Source organism: Canis lupus, chromosome 2 (assembly GCF_048164855.1).
Source record: "Canis lupus baileyi chromosome 2, mCanLup2.hap1, whole genome shotgun sequence".
Lineage (NCBI taxonomy): Eukaryota > Metazoa > Chordata > Mammalia > Carnivora > Canidae > Canis > Canis lupus.
This window is the reverse complement of record NC_132839.1, coordinates 37,338,909-37,366,812: the sequence shown is the minus strand read 5'-3', so window position 1 is coordinate 37,366,812 and position 27,904 is coordinate 37,338,909. Positions and strand designations below refer to the sequence as shown.

Sequence of the window (27,904 nt, the reverse complement as noted above, 5' to 3'; positions counted from 1 at the left end):
ATATAATATATTCCTTTTTGCTCTTCTGATCAGAGTTAACTTTCTATGGGTAGGGGAGTAAATAGTGAATAGTCAATACTACTTTTGGGGAAGTATGTTATGAACTCCTTATGTTACTTCACAAGAATGTGTAAAAAATGAACTGTTAGTCAATATTGTAAATCAAAATCTGCTTATTTTTATTTTTTTTATTTAAACAAATTTTTAAAAAAAGATTTTATTTATTCATGAGAGACACAGAGAGAGACAGAGACACAGGCAGAGGGAGAAGCAGGCTCCCTGCCAGGAGCCCAATGCAGGACTCCATCCCATAACCAGGATCACACCTTGAGCCAAAGGCGGATGCTCAACTGTTGAGCCACCCAGGCATCTCTCAAAATCTGTTTAATATTGATAGTTTCAAATGATTCATTCTTTATATGAGCCATATTTATATATATAAGCCTATTATTATTTATGTATATGTAAACATTTATTTTTATATGTCTATAAAATAGATGCATCTTTCATGAGGCACATTAGTTTCCAATATTTTATTATGATAGATGTCTGCATTAGTATATCTCTTCACACTTGTTTGTATAGTATGACTCGGAACAAAGCACTAACTTAGGAGGATGGGGAGGGGATTTTAGCCATTTAGTCATCATTAGCCCACCCTCACCCTGAGTTCTTTGACATGGAGAATTGTGAAAATAACAATGCTATGCAAAATTCTATGCAACTATAGCTCCAGGATTACTTCCTTAGCTTTTACTTCCTAGCATTTTCTTTTTCCATGTTACACATCGGTAACGATTTTGGAGTTACTAAAGTGTCCCTTAAATCTGTAGATGCTGTTATATGAAAAAACCAAAATCATTGTATCTACTTATTCATCCCTGTTGTATGAAGCTGCCATTTCCCCCACTCTGGTTATCACTGATTATAAGTAAAAATTTCAACGTACCGATGTAAAAGGTTTTATGTAGGAATCCAAGTTCATTTTTCGTTTTATATGAAATGAGTAACCAACTTTCCTAATTATACTTACCCATTCTGTATTGGAGAATTTAATTGTATCATAATTGTTTTGTCATCTTTTTTTTCACAACTTGCAAAAAAAATTGTAGAAAGCAGAAAAAGGGGAAAAGAAACCCAACAAAGTTCAAACAATGTATTTTTTAAAAGAGATTTTCTTCTAGACTGGGCTTTGATTATCTGGCAATATTGCATGGACTGTGCTTTTGCATCAATTAACTTTTCCGAATCAGCATTTCTGACACGGTCTACAGGAAGACACGAAGGTGATTATTACCAGGATTGTTTGGCTCACGGTGCCTGCGAAGATTTATCTCAACATTTTACACATATTAAAAAGGGGAGAGAGAGACTTTGCCTTTAAGCCGAAGGTGGTGGTGCAGTCCCTGAGGTCTCATTCTCCAGGTGCTAACTCTCTGGCTACTCAGAATCCAACTACTCCTGCTAGCAGAGGTACTGGCCTGCCCGCACTGCGGCAGGACCTCAGCACTGCGGCAAGCTGTTGCGCTTGCGCAGCCTGCAGGAGGGGCGTCTTGCTGCGCATGCGCAGGTAGAGCTGGCGTGACTGGTTGGCTTTGGCGCAGTGACTTGGGCGCAGAGTGGAGTGGTCGCCGGAGATGCGTGACTGTCTGTTCTGAGGAGCGGCTGACAGCGCGATGGAGCGGGCCAGGTCAGCTGTGTGTCCATCTGCCCTTACAGACAACCTGGGGGAATAGTTGCTTTGTTCGTTCAGTGTTCCACGTTTGCGGAACTTGCCGCGTTGTATATACTCGGAACCCGGGCTCTGAAGTCTTTGTTCCGGAGAACAAGGAGGCACCTTGCGGGTCTGAGGGTCCGTTGTACCTCCCTGGACGGTGCCCTCTCCGTCTCCTGTGGGAGATCTGTCCTCTCACGTCAGATCGTTTCTGAACTGGCCCTTTGTCCTTGAGAGATCTGAGGCCATGTCCATGGCTGCGGTGGTGCGAATGGCAGGGAGATGGGGCGGGGTGGGGTCGGTGGGGTTCCGAAGTGCAAAAGACGGGGTGACCGTGCTGTCTGGGAGGTAGCAGAGCGGCCACAGTGGTGAGAAGGAGGGGTCCTCAGGGTGAAGTGTCCCCTGCGGTATGGCCGCCATGGTAGGGGGGGTAGGAAGTCGGCTGTTCGTGGTGGTGGTAAGGGGTTGGCCAGGGCGGCAGTATTGGAGGTTTGGGGGTCCACCAGGTGATCCCTGTGGCAGTCATAGGGAAGTGATGGCGGGGTCATCAGCAGCGAAGTGACCGTCACGGTGGGGTAGGGAGGGGCAGTTCTAGGAGGAGCGGCGGGTGGCTGACAGGGCAGTGTTCAGGAGGGGGCGGCTGGGAGACCACCATGAGGGCAGTAGAGAGGCTGGCGTGGTGGGCCAGTGACCCTCTTGGATGTGGTGTGTGCGGGGGGGGGGGGGCGGGGGGCAGGGAGGCGGCCGTGATGGTGGTGATGGGAGGGGCGGCCAGGGGCGGTGGTGATGGTGATGGCGGTGTGTGTGCGGGTTCCAGGGGCGGCGATGGTGGTGGTCTGTGCCGGATCCCTGGAAGAGCGGTCACCATGGTGGTGGTAATGGTGACGTGTGGTGCGATCATGGTGGGTGTGTGGGATCTGGAGGCGGTGGGAGGTGACGGTGACTGTGGTGGTGGTGATGGTGTGATGGACCTCAGATCCCTGGAAGAGCGGTCACTATGGCGGTGATGGGAGGATCGGTGGGGGTGACGGTGATGATGACGGTGTGGTGTTGGGATCCCTGGAAGAGCGGTTCTCACCGCAGTGGCTGACGGAGCGTGGTAACGGGGTGCAGGCAGTGCACAGCGTCTGGTGAAGGGCAGACCGTGGGGACAGCAGGTGGTCCACAGCACTTAGCAGAAGAGGGGCGAACGTCCAGTTCTCTGACCCGAGGCCGTCTTAAGAGTTGGTATCAGGGCGAACCAGTGGTCCATTGCTCCCCGGAAGCGGTAGCAGAAGAAATGTTTGTCTTTGGATACTTTACTCATTTGTAATTGCTCACTTTTGTGGTTCTGGCGTAAGATTCAGGCAGTGGTATGCAGAGCTTATGCGAGGCGTGTCGAGTTCCAGGATGTAGTGCCGGAGAGGTGGGGTCTTCCCTGCATTCCGTGTACGGTCTGCAGGGCTCTGGTGGTGCCGCGTCACAGCCATTGTGAGGCTCGCCAAGATGGCTGCCACTGCAGAGCTGTGGATGTGCGCAGGCGTGGGGGGGCCTGGCGGGAGGTGGGGAGAGGGGATGGAGGGGGGGCAACCGGCGCCGTGCCCCTGCCGCAGTAGGGGAGGGGGGCCTCCGCCGCTCTCCCGACGCGGCCGGGTCTGCAGCATCTTCAGAGCGCAGGGCTGAGGAGAGGAGGCTGCCTGGCGGGCGGCGAGCCCCTCCCCAGAGTGCCGCAGTGGGGGAGGCTGTGGGCTCTGGATGCGCGGGCGCAGCTGGGATGGGCGGGCACCGGGGAGGCCTGTGTGCATTGTCTGCGGGGCGTGGTGGGCAGCTACCCCGTCACCTGTCTGTTCTGACGGCTGCAGTGGGTGCAGGGAGAGAAGACGTGGGTTTGATGAGCGTGTACCGTGGCTGCCCTTCCCTGTGAGGCCACACTGCGTTGCAGAGGGCGAGAAGGCAGTGCGTTCGTGTCTCTGTTGCCCGTGTGCACCAGCCGCAGTGCTGCTTCCCTGCCTCTCCGCTTCAAGGTGGAAGAGAAAGACAGGGCCTGCAGGCAGGGTGGAAGGGCGAGGTCATCCCTGCATCTGGAGTGCCACCTCAGGCGGCCTCCATTACTGGTGAAGATTTTAAATGTTTTCAGAGAGGTCCCCCCTTTCATTGTCGTAGATTTCCCAGGTTGCATTATGAACAGTCTAGTTCTTGATATTCAAAGGGGATCCAGTCACCTTTGAAACAACCCCCTTCTTACAACATTTTACTTCGTGTTCCAGATTGGGTAATCCCACAGCTGCAGCACCTTCAAGAGTCAATTTCTTAGTCTCTGGATATTCTTTTTGTGATGCTGCCTTTATGTTCAGTTTCCTTAAACCGGGGGGTCAGGGCTCCTGCAGGGTTTGTAGAAGTTGAGAGCTATAGGCTGTTTGCTGAAGGGGAGCAGAGGAGAGACTCAGAAGATTAGAATGCTTCACGGCTGTAAGTATGTGCACTGGATCAGGGGAACCTTGCCTGGGTCAGATTCTTTGTGATGCTATTGAAGCATCATTTTTGAAGTTTGAGCTACTGTGAAAATTGGGTGAGAATGAATAATTAACAAGTTAACTATCCAGTATTCTGTATTCCACCTTTGCGTATAGGTGGGCATTTTCAAGAACTTCATTTTTTCCCCCCACAATGTTAATAGGCTGGCCTTTTTTCCTCTATGAAACAGGATGTCTGCTTGTGCTGTGTTGGAATGTAATTTAGGAAAACCTAAACCCAGAAACCTTGGAAAGTTCTGTTATGGATTGTTTGAGTAGTTTTAAAAAACAGGCTGGAAGTCTGTTATACTATTTATTTTCCGCACTTGTATACACATACTGCTTCAAATAATTTCATTTTGCTTTGACATCTGATCCCTTTGGCTCCTTGCAGGTCGAGCATGTACTGCCCTGGTCAGGGCGGCCATTTTGTGGTTGGTGGTGCAGGCTCAGGGTCTCAACATGGCGGGCCCTGTGGTCAGACCTGGGCATGTGGTCAGGGTCAGGGCGGCCATTTTGTGGTCCGTGGCGGAGGCTTGCAACATAGCGGGCCCTGTGAGCAGACCTGGGTATGTGGTAGGGGTCAGTGCGGCCATTTTGTGGTCCGTGGCGCAGGCTCAAGGTCTCAACATGGCGGGCCCTGTGGGCAGACCTGGGTAGGTGGTCATGGTCAGTGCGGCCATTTTGTGGTCCGTGGCACAGGCCCAGGGTCTCAACATGGCGGGCCCTGTGGGCAGACCAGGGTAGGTGGTCAGGGTCAGCGCGGCCATTTTGTGGTCAGTGGCGCAGGCTCAGGGTCTAAACATGGCGGGCCCTATGGGCAGACCTGGGTATGTGGTCAGGGTCAGGGATACCTGAGAATGACTGGGCAGTGGGAACCCTGTCTGTAGTTAGTGCTCAGAAACAATCAGGGACTGTGGTATGGCTAAAGCAAGGGACTGTCTGGCTGGGGCTTCTACAGTTTATTTTGTGTTATCTTGGTTTGCCCAGTGCATCTGTCTAGTGCTCCATTGCTCATACTTTCCTCTATCTGGTGATGCTGGATTTTTATTCCTCCCTTTTCTCTCAATGTGCTCAGATTTGTTGCTGAAAAATTCCACATTTAAGATGTCAGAGCCTCAAAGTTAATTTTTGGGGCGGGGTGTGGGGAGTTTAGTTGACACACAATGCTTCATTAGTTTCAGGTGTACAACGTCGTGATTCAACAGCTCCATGTTGTGCAATGTTCACAAGTGCAGTTACTATGTCATTATGCGGTGCTGTGAACAGTACACATCATTGACTACACTTTCTCCTCCTGTAGCTGGAAGCCTGTACCTCCCACTCCCTTCTCCATGGTAACCAGCAGTTTTCATCTTGGTATTTTTGGGTATCTCTTTGTGTTTGTTTTAGTCCCCCCCCTCCTTTTTTTTTATTCCACAGGTAAGTGAAATAATAAGATATTTGGCATTTTCTGACTTATCTCACTCATATCCTTTGGGTCCATTCATCTTGTTAAAAATGGCAACATTTTCTTTGTGGCTGAGTAATAGTCATTGTGTGTGTATATATATATATATATATATATATATGTGTATTTATATACTGCAGCTTTTTTGATTCATCTATTGGTAAACAGATGATTGTTTTAGTGACTTGGCTATATTGGTACAGTCAACTAGGGTACATGTATCTTTATGAATTAGTGCTTTTTTCTTTGGGTACATACTCAGGTGAAATTACTGTATCAATGTAATATTTCTGTTTTTAATATTTTGAGTAACCTATATACTGTTTTCTACAGTGATTGTACTGGTTTTCTTTCCCACCAAGAGTGCATGAGTTTTCATTCTTCCACCTCTTCCCCAACAGTTACTTCTTGTCTTTTTTGATACTCACTATTCTGATTGGTTTGAGATGATGCCTCGATATGGTATTGTTTTGCATTTTCCTGATGCTTAGTGATGTTGAGCATCTTTTTATGTATCTGTTGGCCTGCTATCTTTGAAAAACAATGTTCAGTTCCTCTGCCTATTTTTTAATGAGTTTTTTTTTCATTTCTGTGTGTGTGCACATGTTGGATTTTTAAATTTTATATATTTTGGATATTAACCCTTTATCACATTTATCATTTGCAAATACCAGTTCCCATTCAGGTGGCCTGTTCATTTTGTTGATATTGTCCATTGCTGTTCAAAAGCTTTTTATCTTTTTCCCTTGCCAGAGGAGACCTAAGGAGGAAAATATTGCTAATAAAGCCAACGTCCAAGAAATTACTGCTTATATTTTCTTTGAGTATTATGATTTTAGGTTTCACATTTAGATCTATAATCCATTTGGAGTTTCATCACTTACTTCAGTGCACTCTGCTGCTTAGTTATATTTAGGAAGAATCCTTGAAGTAAGCAGGGTAGGAGTATTGTCTCAACATGACAGGAACAGCGAGGTTTTTGATCTTAAGTGTACATTAAGGAATTTAATACTGGTCTCCTTCCACTTTTGTGGCCCAGAGCCAGAAAGCTTGAGTAAGAGTTGGTGGTGGCTAAGATTGTCTCTTTCAGTAACAAATATTGTGTAGGCCAGTTACTTCTTTTGCCTTCTAGTTCCTGAGTGTTGGCTGGATTAGAATTTCCTATTTGGTGGTTCCACAAATTTTGGTTGGGAGCTCTGATTTTCTCTATGGGAAGATACGTAGACTGATATTAATTACCTCACATGTTATGTTTTCTTTTTCATTTTGAGATCTTAGTAGAATTTTTATTAGTCTTTTTTTTGGCAGGATATAAGGCATTAAATATTTGACAATGCTAGGCTATTTGGAAAAACATTGTATAGTGTCATCACTTGTTGCTTCTCTGTGTTATTTCCAAATCAGTATTATTATTATTATTTTTAATAATAAATTTATTTTTTATTGGTGTTCAATTTACCAACATACAGAATAACACCCAGTGCTCATCCAGTCAAGTGCCCCCTTCAGTGCCCGTCACCCATTCACCCCCACCCCTGCCCTCCTCCCCTTCCACCACCCCTAGTTCGTTTCCCAGAGTTAGGAGTCTTTATGTTCTGTCTCCCTTTCTGATATTTCCCACACATTTCTTCTACCTTCCCTTCTATTCCCTTTCACTATTATTTATATTCCCCAAATGAATGAGAACATATAATGTTTGCCCTTCTCCTATTGACTTATTTCACTCAGCATAATACCCTCCAGTTCCATCCACATCGAAGCAAATGGTGGGTACTTGTCATTTCTAATGGCTGAGTAATATTCCATTGTATGCATAAACCACATCTTCTTTATTCATTTATCTTTCGATGGACACCAAGGCTCCTTCCACAGTTTGGCTATTGTGGCCATTGCTGCTAGAAACATCGGAGTGCAGGTGTCCCGACATTTCATTGCATCTGTATCTTTGGGGTAAATCCCCAGCAGTGCAATTGCTGGGTCATAGGGCAGGTCTATTTTTAACTCTTTGAGGAACCTCCACACAGTTTTCCAGAGTGGCTGCCCCAGTTCACATTCCCACCAATAGTGTAAGAGGGTTCCCTTTTCTGCGCATCCTCTCCAACATTTGTGGTTTCCTGCCTTGTTAATTTTCCCCATTCTCACTGGTGGGAGGTGGTATCTCATTGTGATTTTGATTTGTATTTCCCTGATGGCAAGTGATGCAGAGCATTTTCTCATGTGCTTGTTGGCCATGTCTATGTCTTCCTCTGTGAAATTTCTCTTCATGTCTTTTGCCCATTTCATGATTGGATTATTTCTTTTCTGTTGAGTTTAATGAGTTCTTTATAGATCTTGGAAACTAGCCCTTTATCTGATACGTCATTTGAAAATATCTTCTCCCATTCATTTTTTTTAATGAAAGTAATTTTGGAGCAAAAAAACTAACTGCACATATAACATTTCCCTGGTATTTGTATTCATTTTTTTAGTATTTTCTTTTTAAGATTTTATTTATTTATTTGTGAGAGACGCACAGAGAGAGAGAGATGCAGAGGGAGAAGCAGGCTCCATGCAGGGAGCCTGACATGGGACTCCACCCGGTCTCCAGGATCACACTCTGGGCTGAAAGTGGTGGTAATCCACTGAGCAACCCGGGCTGCCCTTCATTTTTGAAGTAAGTTCTTTACCCAGTGTGGGGCTTGAGCTCACACAACTCTGAAGTCAAGAGTCACATGCTCTACTAACTGAGCCAATCAGGCACCCCATCTTTTATTTTCCTTTATTACTTACTTATTTAAGATTTTACTTTTAGGTAATATCTACACCCAATGAGGGGCTAGAATCCTCAATCTACAGATGAAGAGTTAAATGCTTTACTGAGTCAGCCAGGCCTCCCCACTTTTTTTTTTTAAATATTTTATTTATTTACTCATGAGAGACACACACAGTGAGAGAGAGAGAGAGAGAGAGAGAGAGAGAGAGACAGAGACACAGACAGAGGGAGAAGCAGGCTCCACATAAGAAGCCCGATGTGGGACTTGATCCCTGATCCCGGAACTCCAGGATCACGCCCTGGGCCAAAGGCATGCACCAAACTGCTGAGCCATCCAGGGATCCCGGCTTCCCCACTTTTTTCCCTTTAAATGCTTATTTTCTGAAAGCTGGTTTTTAGGTTGAGAATGCAGGAGGTTTATAATGTATAAATGTACATATATTTATTTATTTTTTTAAATTATTTTTTAATAATAAATTTATTTTTTATTGGTGTTCAATTTGACAACATACAGAATAACACCCAGTGCTCATTCTGTCAAGTGCCCCCCTTAGAACAAAGTTCTAGATTATCAAAACAAAGCTGTTTCTTGATTATCTTACATGTAACTTTAAAATGGATTTAGAAAATTTAATACTTTTATGTGCTGGTTCCTTTCTCCAGTGAACTCAGACGTTTTCATACTGAGCAACTGCTATGAAAGGGATAAAGGAACTGAAATTTTTAGTTTTTTAAAGGTTTTTTTGGTAATGAGTTATTTTTAATGAACTATTAATCATAATTGACAGTCTTACAATGTAGTGGTCCATGATAGTTCTTTATTATATAATTTTAATGTTTTAATGACTATATCTGTGAAACTGTTTCATCTATAAATACTTCATTCCTCTTCAGGACTGAATGACAGACATTCCATTGTACTGAATATACGATACCACACCATATTTTATCTTTTTTTTAGTGGTTCTATTTTGGGTTGTTTCCACTCTTTGGCACTTTGATTAATGCTGCTAGGAACCTTCACACTCAAGTTTATGTTTTTATTTTACTTCCTCTAGGATTGGAATTACAATGTCAAATGCAAACTACGTGGTTCACATTATTAGGAAGTGCCAGAGGCTCCACCATTTCACATTCCCACTACCAGTTTCTCCACCTCCTCCTCCACTCCTGAGGTGTGAAGTAGTGTGTTTGTAGTTTTGATTTGCATTTCCCTAGGGGCTATAGTGATATTAAGTATCTTTTCTTGTGCTGATACAAATTTGTAAGTCTTTGGAAATCAATCTGTTCCAATTTTTCACCTATTTTTAAATGGAGTTTTTTCATTTTATTACTGAGTTCTAAGAGTTTTTTAAATATTCTGCATACTGGGCTTTAATCAGCTGTGTGAATTGTAGATATTTTCTCCCATTTGGCCAGTTGTATTTTCACTTTCTTAATAGTATATTTTGAAGCAAATGCTTTTTATTTTTTTTAATTTTTATTTTTTACTTTTGATGAAATCCAATTTATGGATTCCTTTCTCTGGTACTTTAGGTATCTAAGAAACCATTGCCTGATCAAAGGTCAAGGAGATGAGCAAATTCTATACTTTTATTATTTAAAAATCTCATGTACATTTTTAAATGATTTCTATTGCTTGATTGGAAAACTGTAGTTTTTGAAGCAGTAAAACAACTTGGGCTTATTTAAAAGCTATTTATTTGATTGGTTACCTTGCACAGTATAGCATGAATTTTAAAATAGCAAGGGTTCAAAGAATTAGTTTTGGGGATGCTTCATTTGAATTCTGTTGAAATATATGCATGACTTTCATAAAATGATTTTTCTTCTTTCCTTTCTGATAAGCATTGTTAAATTGCAGTTTTAAGAGTGGTTCTTGTAGTTTCTAACATGGATGACCCAGGTGGGAGACTTCATATTCAGATCCCTTGAGCAGCCATTTTGTGAGTTCTGCAGTCATGATATGGTGGTAGCTGTGTTGGTTTTATGTATTTATTTTTTGCTTAAGCAACCTTTTATTTTTTGTTTTGCAGACCCTAGGAAAATAACATTTCAACAAGAGGTTGCTTAAGTAGAAATCGTATATGAGCACTGCTTAAGTAGTAATCGTATAATTTAAACTTTATGCTTTATTCCATTATACTAAAACATCTGTCCTAATAAAATATTTTCCAACATTACTATTTTTTCATGGTATGTAGGTATGGGTAGTAGGTCAGTGTATAGAAATATGTTTCTGCAAATGTATAGTTTTATATCTGTATATGTAAAAGTAAGTGGAAATGAATATTTTCTTTTTGCCTAATTCTCTGATATCTCCATCACTCCCAGTTTTCTGATGTCAGGAGCTTTTTCTTTTTTTAAGATTTATTTATTTGAGAGAAAGAAACAAGGTGCTTGCAGGTAGGGAATGGGGCAGAGGGAGAGACTCTGAAGCAAACTAGCCGCTGTGCCCCATATGGGGCTTGATGTCACCACCCTGAGATCATGACCTTGCCATTCTGAGATCACCAACTAAGCCAAAACCAAGAGTCAGATGCTCACTTGAGCCACCCAGGCACCCCTGATGTTAATGGACTTCTAATGGGAGAAAGAGGCTTTCGGATAGATCGTGACTATTGGAGGATTTTCTCATTTAAATTTTGCCTCATTTCCTTTCCACCATTTTTATTGAGATATAGTTTACATACATTACTACCTTGTTTTAATTAGATTACAAGTACTTTAAATACTCCATTATATAAAAATAGTTCTAAGTACAGCCTTTAAATAAGTGGTTATTTTAAGGTTGATGATGGATGTCCCCTACTTCAGGGACCGCTTACACCTGAGACGGACTACGGAACAGCACGTCCCAGAGGTGGAAGTCCAAGTCAAACGTAGAAGGACAGCCTCACTGAGCAACCAAGAGTGAGTATAGTGTGGCTTGAGAACCAATTTAGTTTAGAATTCTTGTTCATATTGGGATGGAATATCCTGCAATGAAGGGTACTGAAATTAATTTAATGAAAGAAATCTATGCTTATAATATAGAATATAGAACAAAACAGTGGAGTCAACCTTAACCATGTAGTACTAACTTTTGTAAAAATTTTAGTAAAAGGCATTTTTTTCCCAAATATGTAGGTGGATTTTATCTTCATAAAATTCTTCATCCTTAACCTTTAATATTTGTTATTTCTGTTTTATTCATATTGTTACTAAATCACTTCTATGTTTGCCAAATTTTTTATGAATTGATGGAATGCTAATTTATATATTCATACTTAATGTTGCACTATCCAGATTTTTCTTTCGGTTAAAAAATAACATTTATCCAATTAAAAACTTGAAATGAATGTATTTGTTCCTTTCCTTACATAGGATATTTATGCATAGATACACTTTTATTTTTAAAAATTTTTTTAAAGACTTATTTATTTATTTTAGAAAGAGTGCAAGAGTGAGCAGGGGAGGGGCAGAGGGAGAGAGTTGCCACCAGACTCCCCACCAAGCAGCCTGATGGGGGAGACCATCCTACAACTCCAAGGTCATGCGCCGAGCTGAAATCAAGAGTCAGACACTTAACCAACTGAGCTCCCTAGGCACCCCTACATACTTTTAAATTTAGCTTTCCAGAAGGATTACTTTAATGCAAAATATACCAACATTTTAATGACCTGACACATACTGGTATTCATTGGATCTTGTATTTTGTTATTATCATGTATCTTGACAGAATCAATGGGTAACATTTTTCTTCCCTTGCCAAAGCTGTTTTATTTATTTTCCAAAACTACAAGTATTAAAAATACATGAATATTATATATTCATGTACATGTATATTGCATGTATGTTATAAAACATAACTTTGAGATAAAAAGTATCTACGTCAAATTACCAGCAGTCCATTTCCTCCATTGTCCTTCCCTGCCTAGAGATCATCTACAGGTATGTAGATGTCTGTACTTTAAGACCTTTCCTATTCATTCATTTGTATACACACATGGAAGGAAGAAGGGACAGAGGCATACTTTTGATCTGCTTACATCTATGAGATTTATTGTTCTGCAGCAATATGTCTTGGAGATCTATGTCATTGCATGTAAATACCTTATTATATAAATTGTAGAGCATAGGTAGCATAATAATTTCATTTATCATTAGCTTAAAGTTGGTTAACAGGTTTGCATTAGCTATTAACAAAGATACAGAAGTCAATTTGAAAGTTAATATTTGTTATTAATATTACTTACATTTTATTTTACTTAAATATAAGGCTTTCTTTACAAAGCTATTATAAGATGGGGGTAGAATTTTGTTTTCTATTTTTGTTACTCATTTTATTTGTGGGAAAGTTGCAAGACATTTATTTGCACATTAAATTACTGATGAGGCTAATGATATCTCCATTTTCTCTGTTTATTTTATTCTTTTGAGCTCATAATTCTTTTATTACATTTTTATTTTGGGAATTACTTTTTTTCCCTTTTTTTTGGTATATTTTTTATTGCAGTTCGATTTGCCAACATATAGTACAACACCCAGTGCTCATTCCATCAAGTGCCCTCCTCAGGGCCTATCACCCAGTCACCCCATCCCCTGCTCACCTCCCCTTCCACTACCCCTTGTTCATTTCCCAGATTTAGGAGTCTCTTCTGTTCTGTCACCCTCTCTGATTTTTCCCACTCATTTTCTCCCCTTTCCCCTTTAATCCCTTTCACTATTTTTTATATTCCCCGTATGAGTGAAAAGAGATGATGTTTGTCCTTTGATTGACTTACTTCACACAGCATAATACTCTCCAGTTCCATCCACAGCAAAGCAAATGGTGGGTATTTGTCATTTCTAATGGCTGAGTAATATTCCATTGTATACATAAACCACATCTTCTTTATCCATTCATCTGTTGATGGACACCGAGGCTCCTCCCATAGTTTGGCTATAACTGCTATAAACATTGGGGTGCAGATGTCTCGGTCTTTCACTGCATCTGTATCTTTGGGGTTAAATCCCCAGTAGTGCAATTGCTAGGTGGTAGGGTAGCTCTATTTTTAACTCTTTGAGGAACCTCCACACAGTTTTCCAAAGTGGCTGCACCAGTCCACATTCCCACCAACAGTGCAAGAGGGTTCCCCTTTCTCTACATCCTCTCCAACATTTGTTGTTTCTTGTCTTGTTAATTTTCACTCACTGGTATAAAAAAAGATTTTATTTTTTTGAGAGAGAGAGAGAACGTGCATGCAAAAAGCAGGTGGAGGGGCCAGAGAGGAGAGAAGCTGACTTGACTCTCCCTACCCCTAACCACCACTGATGAGGGAGCCTGATGGACTCAGTCCCAGGATCCTGAGATCATGACCTGAGCTAAAGGCAGACCTTAACTGACTGAGCCACCTGGGTGCCCCCTTTCCTGTTTTTTGATGTATTATAAATTTGAGAGAATTTGGAGGTTGGGGTTGGAGAGTCTATTTTATGCAACCTTTTAGATGTCGTTCTAAATTATATTCTGCATTTTATGAAATGAATGTTAGGTGTACTGTATTCGATGTTCCCAGTTTTAGTTTGCAGTTGGGTTTCAGGTTAAACACAAGAGGAACACTCCAGTAGCTTTTTAAAAACTAAAAATTTTTTTTATCTGAAACACTTTTTAGAACTGATTAAGTCAGACTTTCAGTTACCGTTTGGTAATAAAGGATTGGACTAAGAATGCCTATATAAAAGTGGGCTATTTTTGAAAGCATGAGCAGTGTAATTCAGACTCTTAATGGAGTTAGTGCAGGTTTGACACATTAAGGGTACAGTCCCTCCATAAGATTACCTTCATCAGATACCAACCAGCTGCAAATCCCAGATTTTCTAGGCCCCCTGCACTTCTCAACAGCTGGATATAGATTCAAGATTTCCACTATTTCCTCAGGTTCCGTAATTTGCTAGAATGATTCACAGCACTCAAGAAAAACACGGTGCTTACTATTAAGTTTACTATAGGGGATACAAATCAGGATAAGCCAAATGAAGAGATTCATAGGACAAGATCTGTAACTTCATGTCCTTCGGATAATACTCTCAGCACATTAGTGTTTATATATCACCAACTGGGAAACTGACTAGACCTTTGGGTGCCTTCTAAAGTTTTACTAGAGTTTCATTACTAAAAATGATTGAATCATTGATCATGTGACCAGGAACTCTATCTCCCTTGATGCCATCCCTTCCCAAGAGGTCAAGTCCAAGGCCCCACACTCTAATCACATGGTTGGTCTTTTTGGCTTTGCCAGCCCCTATCCTGAATCTTCTTGTTAGCTTTAGCTCCAGTATGATCCAAGGGGCTCACCAAGAATAATGAAGATACTTCTATCACTTGGTAAATTCAAGGATTTAGAGGTTATTTCCCAGGAGTCCTGGACAAAGTCTAACCTAATTCTTTATTATATAACAATACTAAAAATGTCATTTAAAAACTGTATTAAAATAATGCAATAAACCTTTTTTCAGGCTCATTTCCAAATCTAACTGCTGTGTAGATCTATATTTCTATACATATACACATGCATATATATACACATATACATTTAACAAGGGCAGAATTGGTGGTGATTTTTTTTTTCATGCTTGTCTTTGTTAGCTAGTAACACATCATTCTCAGAATTAGATTCACAGCCAGATTACTGATCCAAAGAGATATGTTGAGGACTTTTCATCTGGAATTCCCTTCTAATAGGTAGTCAGTTTATATAGTTTGAGATCCGAAAAACTTGGGCTCTGGTAGTTCCTTGTTTTAGGTGGTAACTCATCAGCGTATCAGTATGCATAACAATAGCCTTAATGTCTTGCTGGAATTGACTTAGCAAATACCTCCTTGCTAGGGGCTAAAAAATTATTTCCATATAGGGTTAGAAAATGAGTAATGGATATGGTTCTAATGGTTTTTCCACAGGGCTTTTTAAAACAAAACTTTTTAAGTTTCTTGGGTGCTATCCCCCCAATAGTACCTCTGTTCCTTGCACATTCCTGTGTAGATTGGAGACTCCTGTTATAGTCTCTTCATAAGGTAATAGCAAGCTGTGATCTTAATTCAGGCTCTCTTTAAATGTAAGGGTCTCCACATTTTCTTTTCTATTATTATCCATATAGGCAATACTCTTTTAACTTATATTTGTTTTTTACGTATTGTATTCTTGTCATAGGTGTCAGCTGTACCCAAGGCGATCTCAGCAGCAGCAAGTCCCTGTGGTGGATTTCCAGGCAGAACTGAGACAGGCATTCTTGGCTGAGACACCAAGAGGTGGTTAAAGCAGTATTGGAACATCCAGGTAGCTAATATCCAAGTGAAAAACCAGGTTAGAACTGATACAGTCATGGTTAGGAATAAATAAATGGTGTGTTTGGAGGTCAATTATTTGGGATACGTTAAAATAAATCTTTTAAAAATATTTCACATTTTCTTAAAACTTTCACACCCGCAGAAAGTTTAAAAAAGTAAAAGCAAGCAATAGAACCTTGATCTTCTTAAGCTGGCACTTTCTCAGTCATTTGTAGTGTATGCTTTTTAGGTAGTTTTATTATTACCTAATTTCCATTGATTTTTCTAATTAACATTGTATAAAAATACTGCATTATATAAATGACTGCTTTAATATTGAATGTTTTGTAGTTAACTTTTGTGAGAAACTTCATTTTTTTCTGGTAGTTTCAATAAAACTTCAGTGAACTGCTGAGAATAACAGATTAGGATCATTTCCTCAGGTATGCAGATATGAAAATAAACTGAATTAGAAATATAAGCTTAGGTACATTTTCTAAATTGTTTTACAAAATATTAGTCTGTGTTGCCTTGAGAAAATGGAATGCTAGTCACAATACGCTTTTACCTGTATTGGTTGTTTTAATTATATATCATTTATGCCTACTGAATGATAAATACACATCACATTCATAATCAAATAAGCTAAATATTTTCCCATGCATGTTTACTAATTTACCTTTTTTGTTCTGTCTTTTTTTTCATTTTTCATTTTCAACAATGTATTTGGATCAGCTGACACTGTATCAATGTGTTTGATTCAGCTGACAGTGTAATAAAAATATTATGCAGGATTTTTTCAATGTGATGTAGATTTATTTACAGTGTGTCTTTTTATGTTTTATGTGAATTTTTAAAAATTTTAAGATTTGAATGACTGTAATCCAAAGGGTTTAATATACTTTTTAGAAACTAGGAGAGGAAGGGGGCTTATAGATGAGTTTCCTTCTAGATTTTCTTTATTTCTGCTTTGGTGTATTAAACCTCAACTCACAATAATTAGGATTGTTTATAGCCACTATTTTGAGTTTTAATGATTTTTTTTTAATTTTATTTATTTATGATAGTCACACAGAGAGAGAGAGAGAGAGAGGCAGAGACACAGGCAGAGGGAGAAGCAGGCTCCATGCACCGGGAGCCTGACGTGGGATTCGATCCCGGGTCTCCAGGATCGCGCCCCGGGCCAAAGGCAGGCGCCAAACCGCTGCGCCACCCAGGGATCCCTATTTTGAGTTTTAAAGTAAAGGATGAAAAACAGATTCTCTGAGAAAAATTCTCCTGCTGAATCCTTTACTCAGGATTCTCCAGTAATTACCTGGAGTTGATTACGGGGCATTGGAATTGATTTCAAGCAGTGGAATCTTATCTTTGTCCCCAGCTGTTCCCCCAGAGAAAGGCCATTTTTAAATATATTAGAATAGTTGACTATTTTTTTTTAACCAGGAATTTTTTTGGCTCTTCTGTGCAGTTCATATCCTCTTGTAAGTTCTAAGTATAATTTTATTTATTTACTTACTTACACGATACTCAAACTTAATGACCCTGAGATCAAGAGTCACATGCATTACCAACTGAACCAGCCAAGGATCCCTATATATTATGATCTGTAAGTAGAATCCTCTGATTTTCTGATATCATGATTTATTCTAGTTTCAAGTGCTAGTTAACAGCACTAGTTTCTAGGATTATTTTAGAACAGGTTAGTAAAGTAACTCACTCACTGTTTTTGTAAAGGAAATTGTATTGGCACATAGCCATGTAACTTTATTTTGTCTATGGTCTGTAGCTGTATTTGTAACTACAGGAGCAGACTGGAGTGGTTGTGACAGATTGAATGGCAGGCAAAGCCTGAGATACTATCTTCTCCCTTTTAAAGCAAGTTCTCTCTTTCTTAGAGAACCACATTTAAAGATGAAAACACCAGGTTGGGACAGTTGGGGAATGGTGAAAACTATAGAAGATAAAGATGAGAAACGGTTATAGGCAGGAAGGTATATGAAAGTAAACATTAGGGATCCCTGGGTGGCGCAGCGGTTTGGCGCCTGCCTTTGGCCCGGGGCGTGATCCTGGAGACCCGGGATCGAATCCCACATCGGGCTCCCGGTGCATGGAGCCTGCTTCTCCCTCTGCCTGTGTCTCTGCCTCTCTGTCTCTCTCTGTGTGACTATCATGAATAAATAAATAAAATCTTTAAAAAAAAAAAAAAAAAAGAAAGTAAACATTAGAGAGTAGGGAACCAGATGAATTTCTAGAAAAAGGTCCAGTCTAAGAATTGGGTTAAAGAATCAGGTCTTTTTTTTAAAGATTTTATTTATTCATGAGTGACACAGAGAGAGAGAGAGGCAGAGAAACAGGCAGAGGGAGAAGCAGGCTCCATGCAGGGAGCCCGACGTGGGACCCGATCCCGGGACTCCAGGACCAAGCCCTGGGCCAAAGGCAGGCACCAAACCACTGAACCATCCCAGGGATTCCCTAAAGAATCAGGTCTAAAGAATATATGTAGATGGAGAGTTTTAAAAGACATTTTAACAATTGACAGAAGAAAAAAAAAATATAGGTTTCTTTTTTACTATAGAAATCTAAAGCATCCAAGCGCTATCCAAGAAAAATGGGGAAGTAACCCAAAGATTTTAAAATCCATGTTTCAATCACAGTGCAAGATTGAATTTTCTTTCATTTTGCCCATTTGCTTTTTTTAGTTGGAATCGTGCCTTTAAATGATTTTATTTTGTATTTATTCCACTTAAATGTATATCATTAATGCTTCCTCATTTAATTATCACTTGCAATGAATAAATGATAGTTTATTCATGATTTGCTTTTCCCTTGTACTTGTTTTTTTTCTAGTTTGCTATGCTTTTATAAATATTAGTTATATATTTTAAAGACATATTTGGTATCTTAAATTTATTAGGATAAAGATCCAATTGTGGAATGTAGGGTATACATATTAGTATGACTCTTAAGTGTTCTTTTATTTTGCTTTCTGACAGCATCATAAGCACTGTCAATTGCCATCCAGAATAATTACTTATTAGCACAGTTTCTCAGTACCATCTTTGCTGTCCTTTTTTTTCCTTTGATAAATAAATAGTTCCAAAAATGGAAAATTGGTGTGTGTGTGTGTGTGTGTGTGTGTGTGTGTGGTTTTAATTGGCATTGTTTTGTGGATGAATATTTTCTGTTTATTTGTGTTTTCTTTTACATTTTCTGTTAAGGATGTGATATTTACCAGATTTAAATGAGCACTAATAGATTCCCATTATTACATGATTTCTCATTTGTTCTATTATGTATCTTGGCCAAGTTTGACCACTTTATCTTTTCACTTAGGTTTTTATAAAGATTAAACATTTTAAAGTGCAGACTTTCTAGAAGTTAGAACTTTTGTGAGGAATCTTAGGAAGTTTGAGTTCGGGACTTGGAGCCGTTTGTTTGCTTAAATGCTTTTTAATGTGAGGAGATTTATCATAACCATATAATCAGTGCAGTGTTATGTTCCTGCTCTTGTGCTCTTCTTCTTGAAGCATTTTGTCTTTTGCTATGGAGGTAAATTTGATCAATCTGCAAAGTGATAGTCTTTTCCCTTACAAGGGTTCATGATTATGGTGTATTAGGGATAAGAGATAAACTGTTTCTAAATTTTAGGTGCTATTCATTAAGGGAAATCTTTCTTAGCCATCCCAGTTAACCCCTACTCTGATTTGCACATAAAATGTATGTCTTAGTTTATCAAATATTTTACATTAACTACATAACTACACCTAATTTTTTGTAAATTTACTGACTTTTGAAACCATTGCCAGGTAATTTGGGGACTCTATATTACCAAAGTACGATCCCTCGTGCCCCTTTACATATATTCCCTGTTTCCACCACCAACTTCAGATTACCATTTAATTTGTGTTTCTATGTGTTTCTTTTTATTTCCGTAGAGAATCCACTTTGTTACAATAGATTGTTGAAGATTTTATATTTTAATAGATATAATATAAAAATGAAAATTGCTAATCTAAAAAATATACAAATATATTATACAAGGATTTAGACTCTGCTTTATAGATTATCCTGTCAGGACTCAGAACATCTATATTATAGGCCTTAAACTAGTCATGTGAGCTTGGGTTAGAAACTACATTTTTATGGGGAGGGTATGAATAGATCTTTGGAGATCATCACATGTCAGTTTTATGTAAAACATAAATCTGTGTACAAATTTTGGGTGCTACAAAAGGAGGTCTCCTTGATGTCATTGTATGTTTGAAGACATAAATTGGGTAGATGGGAGAAACAGCAAGTGAATAGATATTATAGACAGTTAAGATAAATGTTAGAGAAGTATGGACAGTGTTGAGGATGTATATAGGTAAATTGTCATTCAGAAAGAAATGTACAAAACGTACATGGCAGTTTGCATTTGGAGAACAAAATTTAAGAGGTATTCTGAGTAATGGTGAGGAATTTATTTTTTAGACATTCTGATACTCCCAGTTCTCCTACAAATGCATTTAACTGCCATCAGATTTTTGTAATTATAAGGAAACCTCTACATCTTACACCCTTAAGTGAATCATTTCTTTCATGCTATTATGTTCTTTTCTGATCTAGTATTCTATAGTTCCACATGGAAAACTATCCTCAAAACATCCGTTACCTTCTTGTATTTTTTTTTACCTTTTTTTTTTTTACCTTCTTGTTTTGATGTTACACTTCACAACCACAGCTTAAATGATTTTATTTTACATCTTGAAATAGATAACTCATAATTTATTTAACGAGTGTATTTCACTGGTTGAAAGGTGTTTCTATTGAAAATAGAAGAAAGATTTTACTGGAAATACCTGTATTGTTAAAAGTAAAATTACATCAGATTTTGCTTATGATATGGGGCTACTTTTATGCATAGAGCCAAATTCTCTTTAAAGTCGTATTTGTGTGTTTACTTTTCAAATAAGTATAATTGGTAGTTTGAGACCCTTTTCCAGTTTTGACAGTTTGTTTGCCATCGAGCATTTTCATTTGTATAATGGGAAGAACAACACTTTTGTAATATTGCATATTCTTTAGATGACTAAGAAAGTTCCCCATATATCCACATAAGGTATTCAGTTGTTTTGTGTTCTAGTTTAATGTACAAAGTCAAAAGCAGGTACATGATGGTGTATAACGTAGCATTATTTTGAAGAGATTTCAGCTGGGGCAAGGGAGGGAGTCAGGGGGTCATTGAAATTGAAAATATTTAGGTGCTTTAGCTAAGAAGCAAAAGTATTAACCTAACTCCTAACTGAGGGGAGTAATTCAGATGTGTAAAACGTGTGTAAAATGTTGACATTGAGATGACATGGGACCAGAGAAAAAAGAGCTACACCTAAAATAAGAATGGAAAGAAAAAAGATTACATTTTTGGAATGGGAAATGAAAGTGATTTTGAGGCCTGTAAAATTTCTGTATAAAACAAAAATTATTTATAAACTTTGTCAATTTTAGGTGCACAAATATGGAGATTAAGGTGAGAATAATGAAATTTTGTATACACTGAGTGGGTATAAGAAAATGGGAAGTGGAAAAAAAAGAAAATGGGAAGTGTTTTTGAACATGTCTGTTATAATGATTTTCATGAAAAGTTGTCTACCTGTTTTTAAACATGGTAGATTGCAGTGCAGCTAGATCATGCTTTCCTCTACAGGCTCCATCTACTGTTTGAAGCTTCTGCCCCAAGCTTGCATTGTTTGTAGGAGAACCTGCATCATACCTTTATCTGTAGCCTTCCCTTAGGTCTTAAGGATCCTGAAACCTAACTGGACATTGGATTTGGTGGAACAGCAACCATGGTAAGATGTATATTAAGACAAGAGTGAAAAACTGCTAGAAGGGCTTAATATAATGATTTGCCATAGTGTGTAGGGCATCTTTGGGTTTTTAATGTTAGAAATAAGGAATCAATCTTATTTGATGTTTTATATCTTGTCCTGTTGTAGTGATAAAATGGTTGAAAAAACGTCTTAACAGGAATCTTACATGTGAGAAAATACAGAACAGAGTTTTGGTTATGATTTACAATAGTAAGGGACCATCCTGTGGATGGAGGATTCTTATGTTAAAATAGACATGGAGTCTATTTAGAAAATGGAGAGGGGGTTTGTGCTTCACAGCTTGAGAAGTAAGTACACACACAATAATAAGCAGTCTGTAGAGAGATAGAACATCCTAATCAGTTTTGTGGTTCTGTTAAACTTCAGATAACTTACAGCATGTATTATCAACAAGAGGGATATACCAAGGCAAAAAAACCTAATTTAGCAAAAAAACCTAATTTTGAGAGGTGCAAGGAATATTAGATTTTAAAATAGCTTGCAGTCTTTCTAAGGACTATAGTAAATGAATAGAGGTATGGTATGGTATTATCAGCATATTAAAATTTCAGCGGAGTTAGTGACATAGGATAAAAGTATTTTTAAAAGGTGACGTAGTAGGATAAATGAAACAAATATTTGAGAAACACTGATCCACATTCTGAATGGGAAGGGATGTGGGGTGTGATGTAACTACGATAAAGGTCTTGGGGAACTAAATAGTACTTTGTAATTGCATTGGGTTGATGGGGATTGGAAAGTTTTTGATGGATGTAGGAATTTTCCACTGCTTGTCTGGGGGCCTGGGGGAAAGAAATAGTCCATAGGATCAAGTGTTCTGAAAGAGGGTGGTATTTGGGGTTAAAATTGGGAAAGGCAAGGAATTAGAATGATAAAATACTAACGGGAAACTAGATTTGTGAATCTGTTGGGGAAGAAATATAGTTAGGATGATGGGAAACTGCATAGGGTGACATTTTGAGAAGTAGAGGGTTCTGCAAAGGAATATAGATGTCCTGGTCCTAAATTTGGTCCAGTATCTTGAGACTGAAAGGGATTTTTAGAGAAAACATGGGAGGGAGGATATGATAAGGAAACTCAAATTTGGCTTGATTAAAGAGTAGGGAAGACATGATGTGGAGAGTTCTAACACAATTGCAGGCAAGTTAATGACTGACAGCTTTTCTTATTCCTTTCAGACTGTTGGAAAGAGCAGCAAGATGCTGCAGCACATTGACTATAGAATGAGATGTATCTTGCAAGATGGCCGAATCTTCATTGGCACCTTTAAGGCTTTTGACAAGCATATGAACTTGATCCTCTGCGATTGTGATGAATTCAGGAAGATCAAGTAAGACCACTCTAGGTTTGGTTAGTGGGAGACTGAGGAAGAGGGTCATAGAACTGAGAGATTATAGGCGGTAATTGTGAAGGGAAGGAAGGAAACTATGGAAGGACTAGCTTATTGCCTAATCCTCCTTGAACCATCTCTGAATTGGATCAGAACCTCTGTCTTAGAGTCACTGTATTTATTACTACTTTTCTAATTTTGCAAACATAATCATGAACTTAATTTAGAATAGAACTGCACGGTATGAGCAGAGTACCAGAATATGTTTATTTAAAAAGTTAAGAAATGTTGTCAATAGGTTAGGTTCTAAAAATAAAGAAGAAAAACCAGATTGGGTTCTGTAGCATTCCTTCAGGCTGAAGGAATCTTTAGAAGAATAATTTGCTCTTAATGGTTGAGGAGTTTGGGATATGATTAGTATACTCTAGGCTAGGAGTATACTAACATTTGTTCTGCTAGCTTCTTTGCATACTCCCTTGTTTTGTCTAAATAATCATGTACAGTGCTGATTTGATGTCCGTTCTTAACCCACTTCACTTATTTTGTGATTTGCCCATTTCATTTGTTCAGGAATAACCTCTGTATTTGTGCCTTACACCATTAGTCTACCCTCTTTATACCTGTGACCAGGGAGTTTCCTTTCACAGGCTACTCAATGACTATTTGCAACAAGATCACAGAAATTGGTGGATATTAGTGTGGCATCCTACTTCCTTCCATTCCACTCTGTTGACTTTTCCAGAGCATTTGAGTTGGTGATTGTAGTATCTCTGGACCTCTGAGATCTTGGATTGATTTACTTTATTTCCACAGTCAATGATGTTCTGTCCAGAAGTTTAATTTGCCTACTTCACCTAGGTTTGTTAAATGTGAAGAAAAAGGTGATGCTCAGCATCAGTTGTCTGCTGTACTCTTAAGACTTCACTTCACTTGTCAGGCAAATTTGAAGAGAATTCAAAATCTATTCCTCCTCTTTCCTTTTCATGTATTCTAAGTGTCCTCCCAATATATCAAGTAGGATTATTTCAGAAATTCTAGGATGGTGAATATTTGTGTTTTGTTTTACATAATCCAAAATTTTCCTGAAAATAGAATAAACCCAATGATGTTGAAAATTGTGAAGATACTTGATGAGAGTTTTAGGCATATGGATTTCTTTGTTTCACTATTCTCACTAAGTTATGGTGATAATTTCACATGCATAATGCTTTAAACTGTGCATTATTCTCTGGTAGTATTTAGAGAGGATTGTTAAATGGCATTATCAATTGATTTTATCTGTCTTATGTAGTATAAAGCTCATGAATGTATGATTTTTGCTGCTGACAGTTGTTACTGTATGCAAGGTTTCTCTTTTTTAAATTTGTTTTTAATTCCATGTGGTTATATAGTAAGTGGTAAAGCCAAGAATACAGATGCATCTCTATTACTCAAAACCTTTTTTTCTTTATCATTTGGTATGACCTCATTGCCTGTTCTTGTTACTGTTTTAGTTGCCTGTCATCCAGATTTACTTAAGAATGATGTACAAAACTTACTTCCATTGGCTACATTTACATCTGTGTTTCATGAAGAAATTACTCTTGCTCTGTAGTCTAACATTGAGGGAACATTCTGGAATAAATTGTAGGAAAAGGACTTCACCATTTACCCTGATGTCAGTGAGTCTAGAGTTACTGTATTTGTTTTTGTTTTGTAATAACTTAGTAATAGCAAGGATATCTTGGCATCAGATTATTGTTTTGATAGTTAATGAACTGTAAATCTTCTATTGAGTGATCTAAACTTACCTTACCAAAGTTTACTTTTGATTTGTAGGCCAAAGAATGCGAAGCAGCCAGAGCGTGAAGAAAAGCGTGTTTTGGGTCTCGTGTTACTACGTGGAGAGAACTTGGTTTCCATGACTGTGGAAGGACCACCCCCCAAAGATGTAAGGAACATGTAGGACAGGACAGAATGAATGTGGAAGGCTATACCACACTTTAAATGTTTGCTAAATCAGGGTACAATGAAGCATAATAATTATACATTTGTCAAGTAAAATGTGCCCAGCACTTAATGTTAGTATTTTTCTATACTTGTTGATTAAGGACTTTCTGATGAATTACTTTGTGTGCTAGGTACTACCTAGACATGGGTGGAATGGCTGATTCATATATATGTACTCAAAATTTGACATGTACATTGAACCTGTAGAATGCCTTTATGGCATACCTGTCTGTTACTTTGATCTTCATAACTATTACAAGGCAAGTGGTATGGAAAAATAGTTGGAAGGAGTAATCTTTTAGGAATAAGATTATTAACATTAGTAAATCATTTGATTTCAAACTAATTTTTCTTGTTTCAGACTGGCATTGCTCGAGTACCACTTGCTGGAGCTGCAGGAGGTCCTGGGGTTGGGAGGGCAGCTGGCAGAGGAGTTCCAGCTGGTGTTCCAATTCCCCAGGCTCCTGCTGGATTAGCAGGCCCTGTCCGAGGGGTTGGGGGACCATCCCAACAGGTGAGGAACTAGGAGAGAAGGTTTTATATTATTGAGAGAAATTGCCTAGAGGCTGAATAGATTTAAAAGCCTGAGTGTACATCCTATTCTATGTAAGCAGCATATGCTATCAAGGGTGCTGAAGGACAAATACACATTAGGAGGGGAAAAGTTTAAAGTCACCTTGATAAGAAACTTATCACTATTGGTGAGTAAAGAGAAATATGGATGGGTAAACCAGAATTGAGAAAATGAAAGGACTTAATAGATTAAAATAGGGCATGTTGGGTGTTAGGAGGTTATATTAGTATGCCAAGATTTTTAAAAAGAAAATAATGGGAGAAGTACAAAATTGCTATAATTATTTCATATTTAATAGGCCCAGTATCCACCACTTATTTTGTGTTTGAATAATGTGAGAATGTCCCTTTTCGTATCTAACCCTGCCTTCTCAGGTAATGACTCCACAGGGAAGAGGAACTGTAGCAGCGGCTGCAGTTGCTGCTACTGCCAGCATTGCTGGGGCCCCAACTCAATACCCACCAGGACGGGGGACCCCACCCACTCCTGTAGGGCGAGCAACACCACCTCCAGGTAAGAAATTGAAAAAAGAAGTAAGAATTTGGTTCTTAAGGATATATGTGGGTGGGGGGTGATTCTGTGAAAAGACTGTATTATCTTCAGGAAGTGATGGCTAAAAATACTCTAAGAAGATACTGAACTAAGGAGCAACCTAAGTACCACCAGTTGCTTAAAGTATGTTTCCCATTTTTAAACAGTAGTTTTTTAGTGAAATGCTGTGGATTGTTGAGTTGGGGATGGCTTACATGGTAATGATCCAGGAGAAATTGTTCAACCCTCTACTTAGTATCTGTACCCATTTCTTTAAATATTATCTTGTATTTTATTCTGTCAGCTGAGCTTATTTCCACCCTTTTTCTTCTCTAGGCATTATGGCTCCTCCACCTGGTATGAGACCACCTATGGGCCCACCAATTGGGCTTCCGCCTGCTCGAGGGACGCCTATAGGCATGCCCCCTCCAGGAATGAGACCCCCTCCACCAGGAATTAGAGGTGAATGGATACACTTTTATGCAGTGGTGCAGGCTGGGGGCCCTGAATATTTATGTGCTGTTTTTCTAATGGTCCCATGGAATTTTGCTTTTTTTCCCCCAGGTCCACCTCCCCCAGGAATGCGTCCACCAAGACCCTAGGATACTGTTGATCCTTCTTAAGTCCATTTTTTCCCTGCTATGTGTCTTGTGAAACTGTGTGATTGTTTGTGAGCTTTTGTTCCCTCCTTGATGAATTAATATTAGCTAATAAATGCACAAAGCAATTAAACTGCAAGGTACTGTTGTATGTTGTACATTTTTTTGACTGTTGATTTTGTTGAGATCAAAGAGAAGACTGGGTTTGTTTTGGTCTTGAAGTTACATGGATGAGATGAATTCTGTTAAGCAGTTCATTAAATTACTTTTCTCTTAAATTTTTAAGATAAAATGATTGTGATACCTGATTAAACTTCCTAACATTCACTTTATGCATTGACTGGTATCAGTCAGTAACCTTGACACAGAAGAAAACTGTTAACCAGGGGTTTAAGTGGCTAGGTTAAGACTCACATGCGACATCCTCCACTTTGTTATGTCATACATACTTGAAGGGAAGAAGGAATGTATAGGGAAAGGCCTTGTAAGGCTACCTATGGAAGGAAACTATGGTAATGAATCAGAATTTGTTCATTTAAATCAAACCATTTGGAATTGGAGATTTTCTTTTTCTTGGAGGTTTACCTCAGTTTGAGCTTTTCTAGTAGTTCCCTTGTGCCTGTGTGAGCAGAGTAGAAGATATGATCCTGGAATAATCATCACCACATGCCAGTAAGTATTTACTTATAAATTTTTAAATAAATGGAAAAGCCTGGGTATTGGGAGGAAGAGGGATTTCATATTTGGAGTAAATTGTGTTACTTAAATATAACTTACCCCTAAAATGTAGTTGATGTTCTTGAGTACAAATTATATCCAGCTGTATCACTTAGTAATACACTGGAAGTGTTTAGAGGAGTGGACAGTCTCTTCCACTTAAATAGCTAAGGGATGCCCAAGTATCTAGGTTCAGTTTGAGTTGATTTTTCAATAGTGATGAACTCCCTTTTAAAAAGAAGAGGAAAGAGGTTTTTAGATTTTACTGCTAAGCTTTCAACTAGACAATGAATCGATCCTTATTGATTATAGGAAATACCAGTTGAAGATTGTCTTTAATTCCTTACCTTAGTAACCTAAGACTAGTAGATTGTGCCTTCTCCTTTCATTTTACCAACAAGGTTGTATGTATATCACCATTTCATCTTTTTTATTTTTTATTTTTTTCATCTTTTATATTTTAAATGGTTTAAAGATTTTATTTTTAAATAATCTCAATACCCAAAGTGGGGTCCCTGCTCACAACCCTGAGACCAATGGCTATATGTTCTACTGATTGAGCCTGCCAGGTGCCCCTTCATTTCCACCTTTCATCATG

The 27,904-nt window shown here is 38.9% G+C and overlaps 2 protein-coding genes and 1 long non-coding RNA gene across 4 annotated transcripts in view; 2 read left to right on the top strand and 1 right to left on the bottom strand.

The window, feature by feature from the left end:
* The window catches only part of LOC140615798 (uncharacterized), a 28,584-nt gene extending 25,321 nt beyond the window's left edge, over positions 1-3,263 (bottom strand). The window contains exon 1 of the long non-coding RNA XR_012016282.1: positions 1,034-3,263. This is a non-coding gene — a long non-coding RNA (uncharacterized lncRNA). The remainder of the gene's footprint in view (positions 1-1,033) is intronic.
* Positions 1,530-16,487, top strand: SNURF (SNRPN upstream open reading frame). The gene is made up of 4 exons (XM_072795691.1): positions 1,530-1,690; positions 11,226-11,321; positions 15,578-15,703; positions 16,429-16,487. Exons 1-3 carry the CDS (start codon positions 1,677-1,679, stop codon positions 15,681-15,683), a joined length of 216 nt encoding a protein of 71 aa, XP_072651792.1. The 5' UTR covers positions 1,530-1,676; the 3' UTR covers positions 15,684-15,703; positions 16,429-16,487.
* Positions 15,652-26,728, top strand: SNRPN (small nuclear ribonucleoprotein polypeptide N). Of its 2 annotated transcripts, XM_072795677.1 has the most exons (8): positions 15,652-15,703; positions 21,458-21,524; positions 22,745-22,896; positions 24,715-24,826; positions 25,247-25,399; positions 25,834-25,972; positions 26,327-26,452; positions 26,555-26,728. In XM_072795677.1, exons 2-8 carry the CDS (start codon positions 21,522-21,524, stop codon positions 26,590-26,592), a joined length of 723 nt encoding a protein of 240 aa, XP_072651778.1. In that variant the 5' UTR covers positions 15,652-15,703; positions 21,458-21,521; the 3' UTR covers positions 26,593-26,728. The 2 variants fall into 2 exon arrangements, with proteins under 2 accessions (XP_072651778.1, XP_072651768.1); XM_072795667.1 differs by lacking the exon at positions 15,652-15,703 and having other exon boundaries at positions 21,384-21,524.
* The last annotated feature ends 1,176 nt before the right edge of the window (positions 26,729-27,904 follow it).

Excerpts from the sequence above, each read along its gene's own strand:
- SNURF (XM_072795691.1), top strand. Across the intron at positions 11,322-15,577 it reads GCCTCACTGAGCAACCAAGA|GTGTCAGCTGTACCCAAGGC; the intron begins GTGAGTATAGTG and ends TTCTTGTCATAG.
- SNRPN (XM_072795677.1), top strand. Across the intron at positions 25,973-26,326 it reads GCGAGCAACACCACCTCCAG|GCATTATGGCTCCTCCACCT; the intron begins GTAAGAAATTGA and ends TTTCTTCTCTAG. Across the intron at positions 26,453-26,554 it reads CCCTCCACCAGGAATTAGAG|GTCCACCTCCCCCAGGAATG; the intron begins GTGAATGGATAC and ends TTTTTCCCCCAG.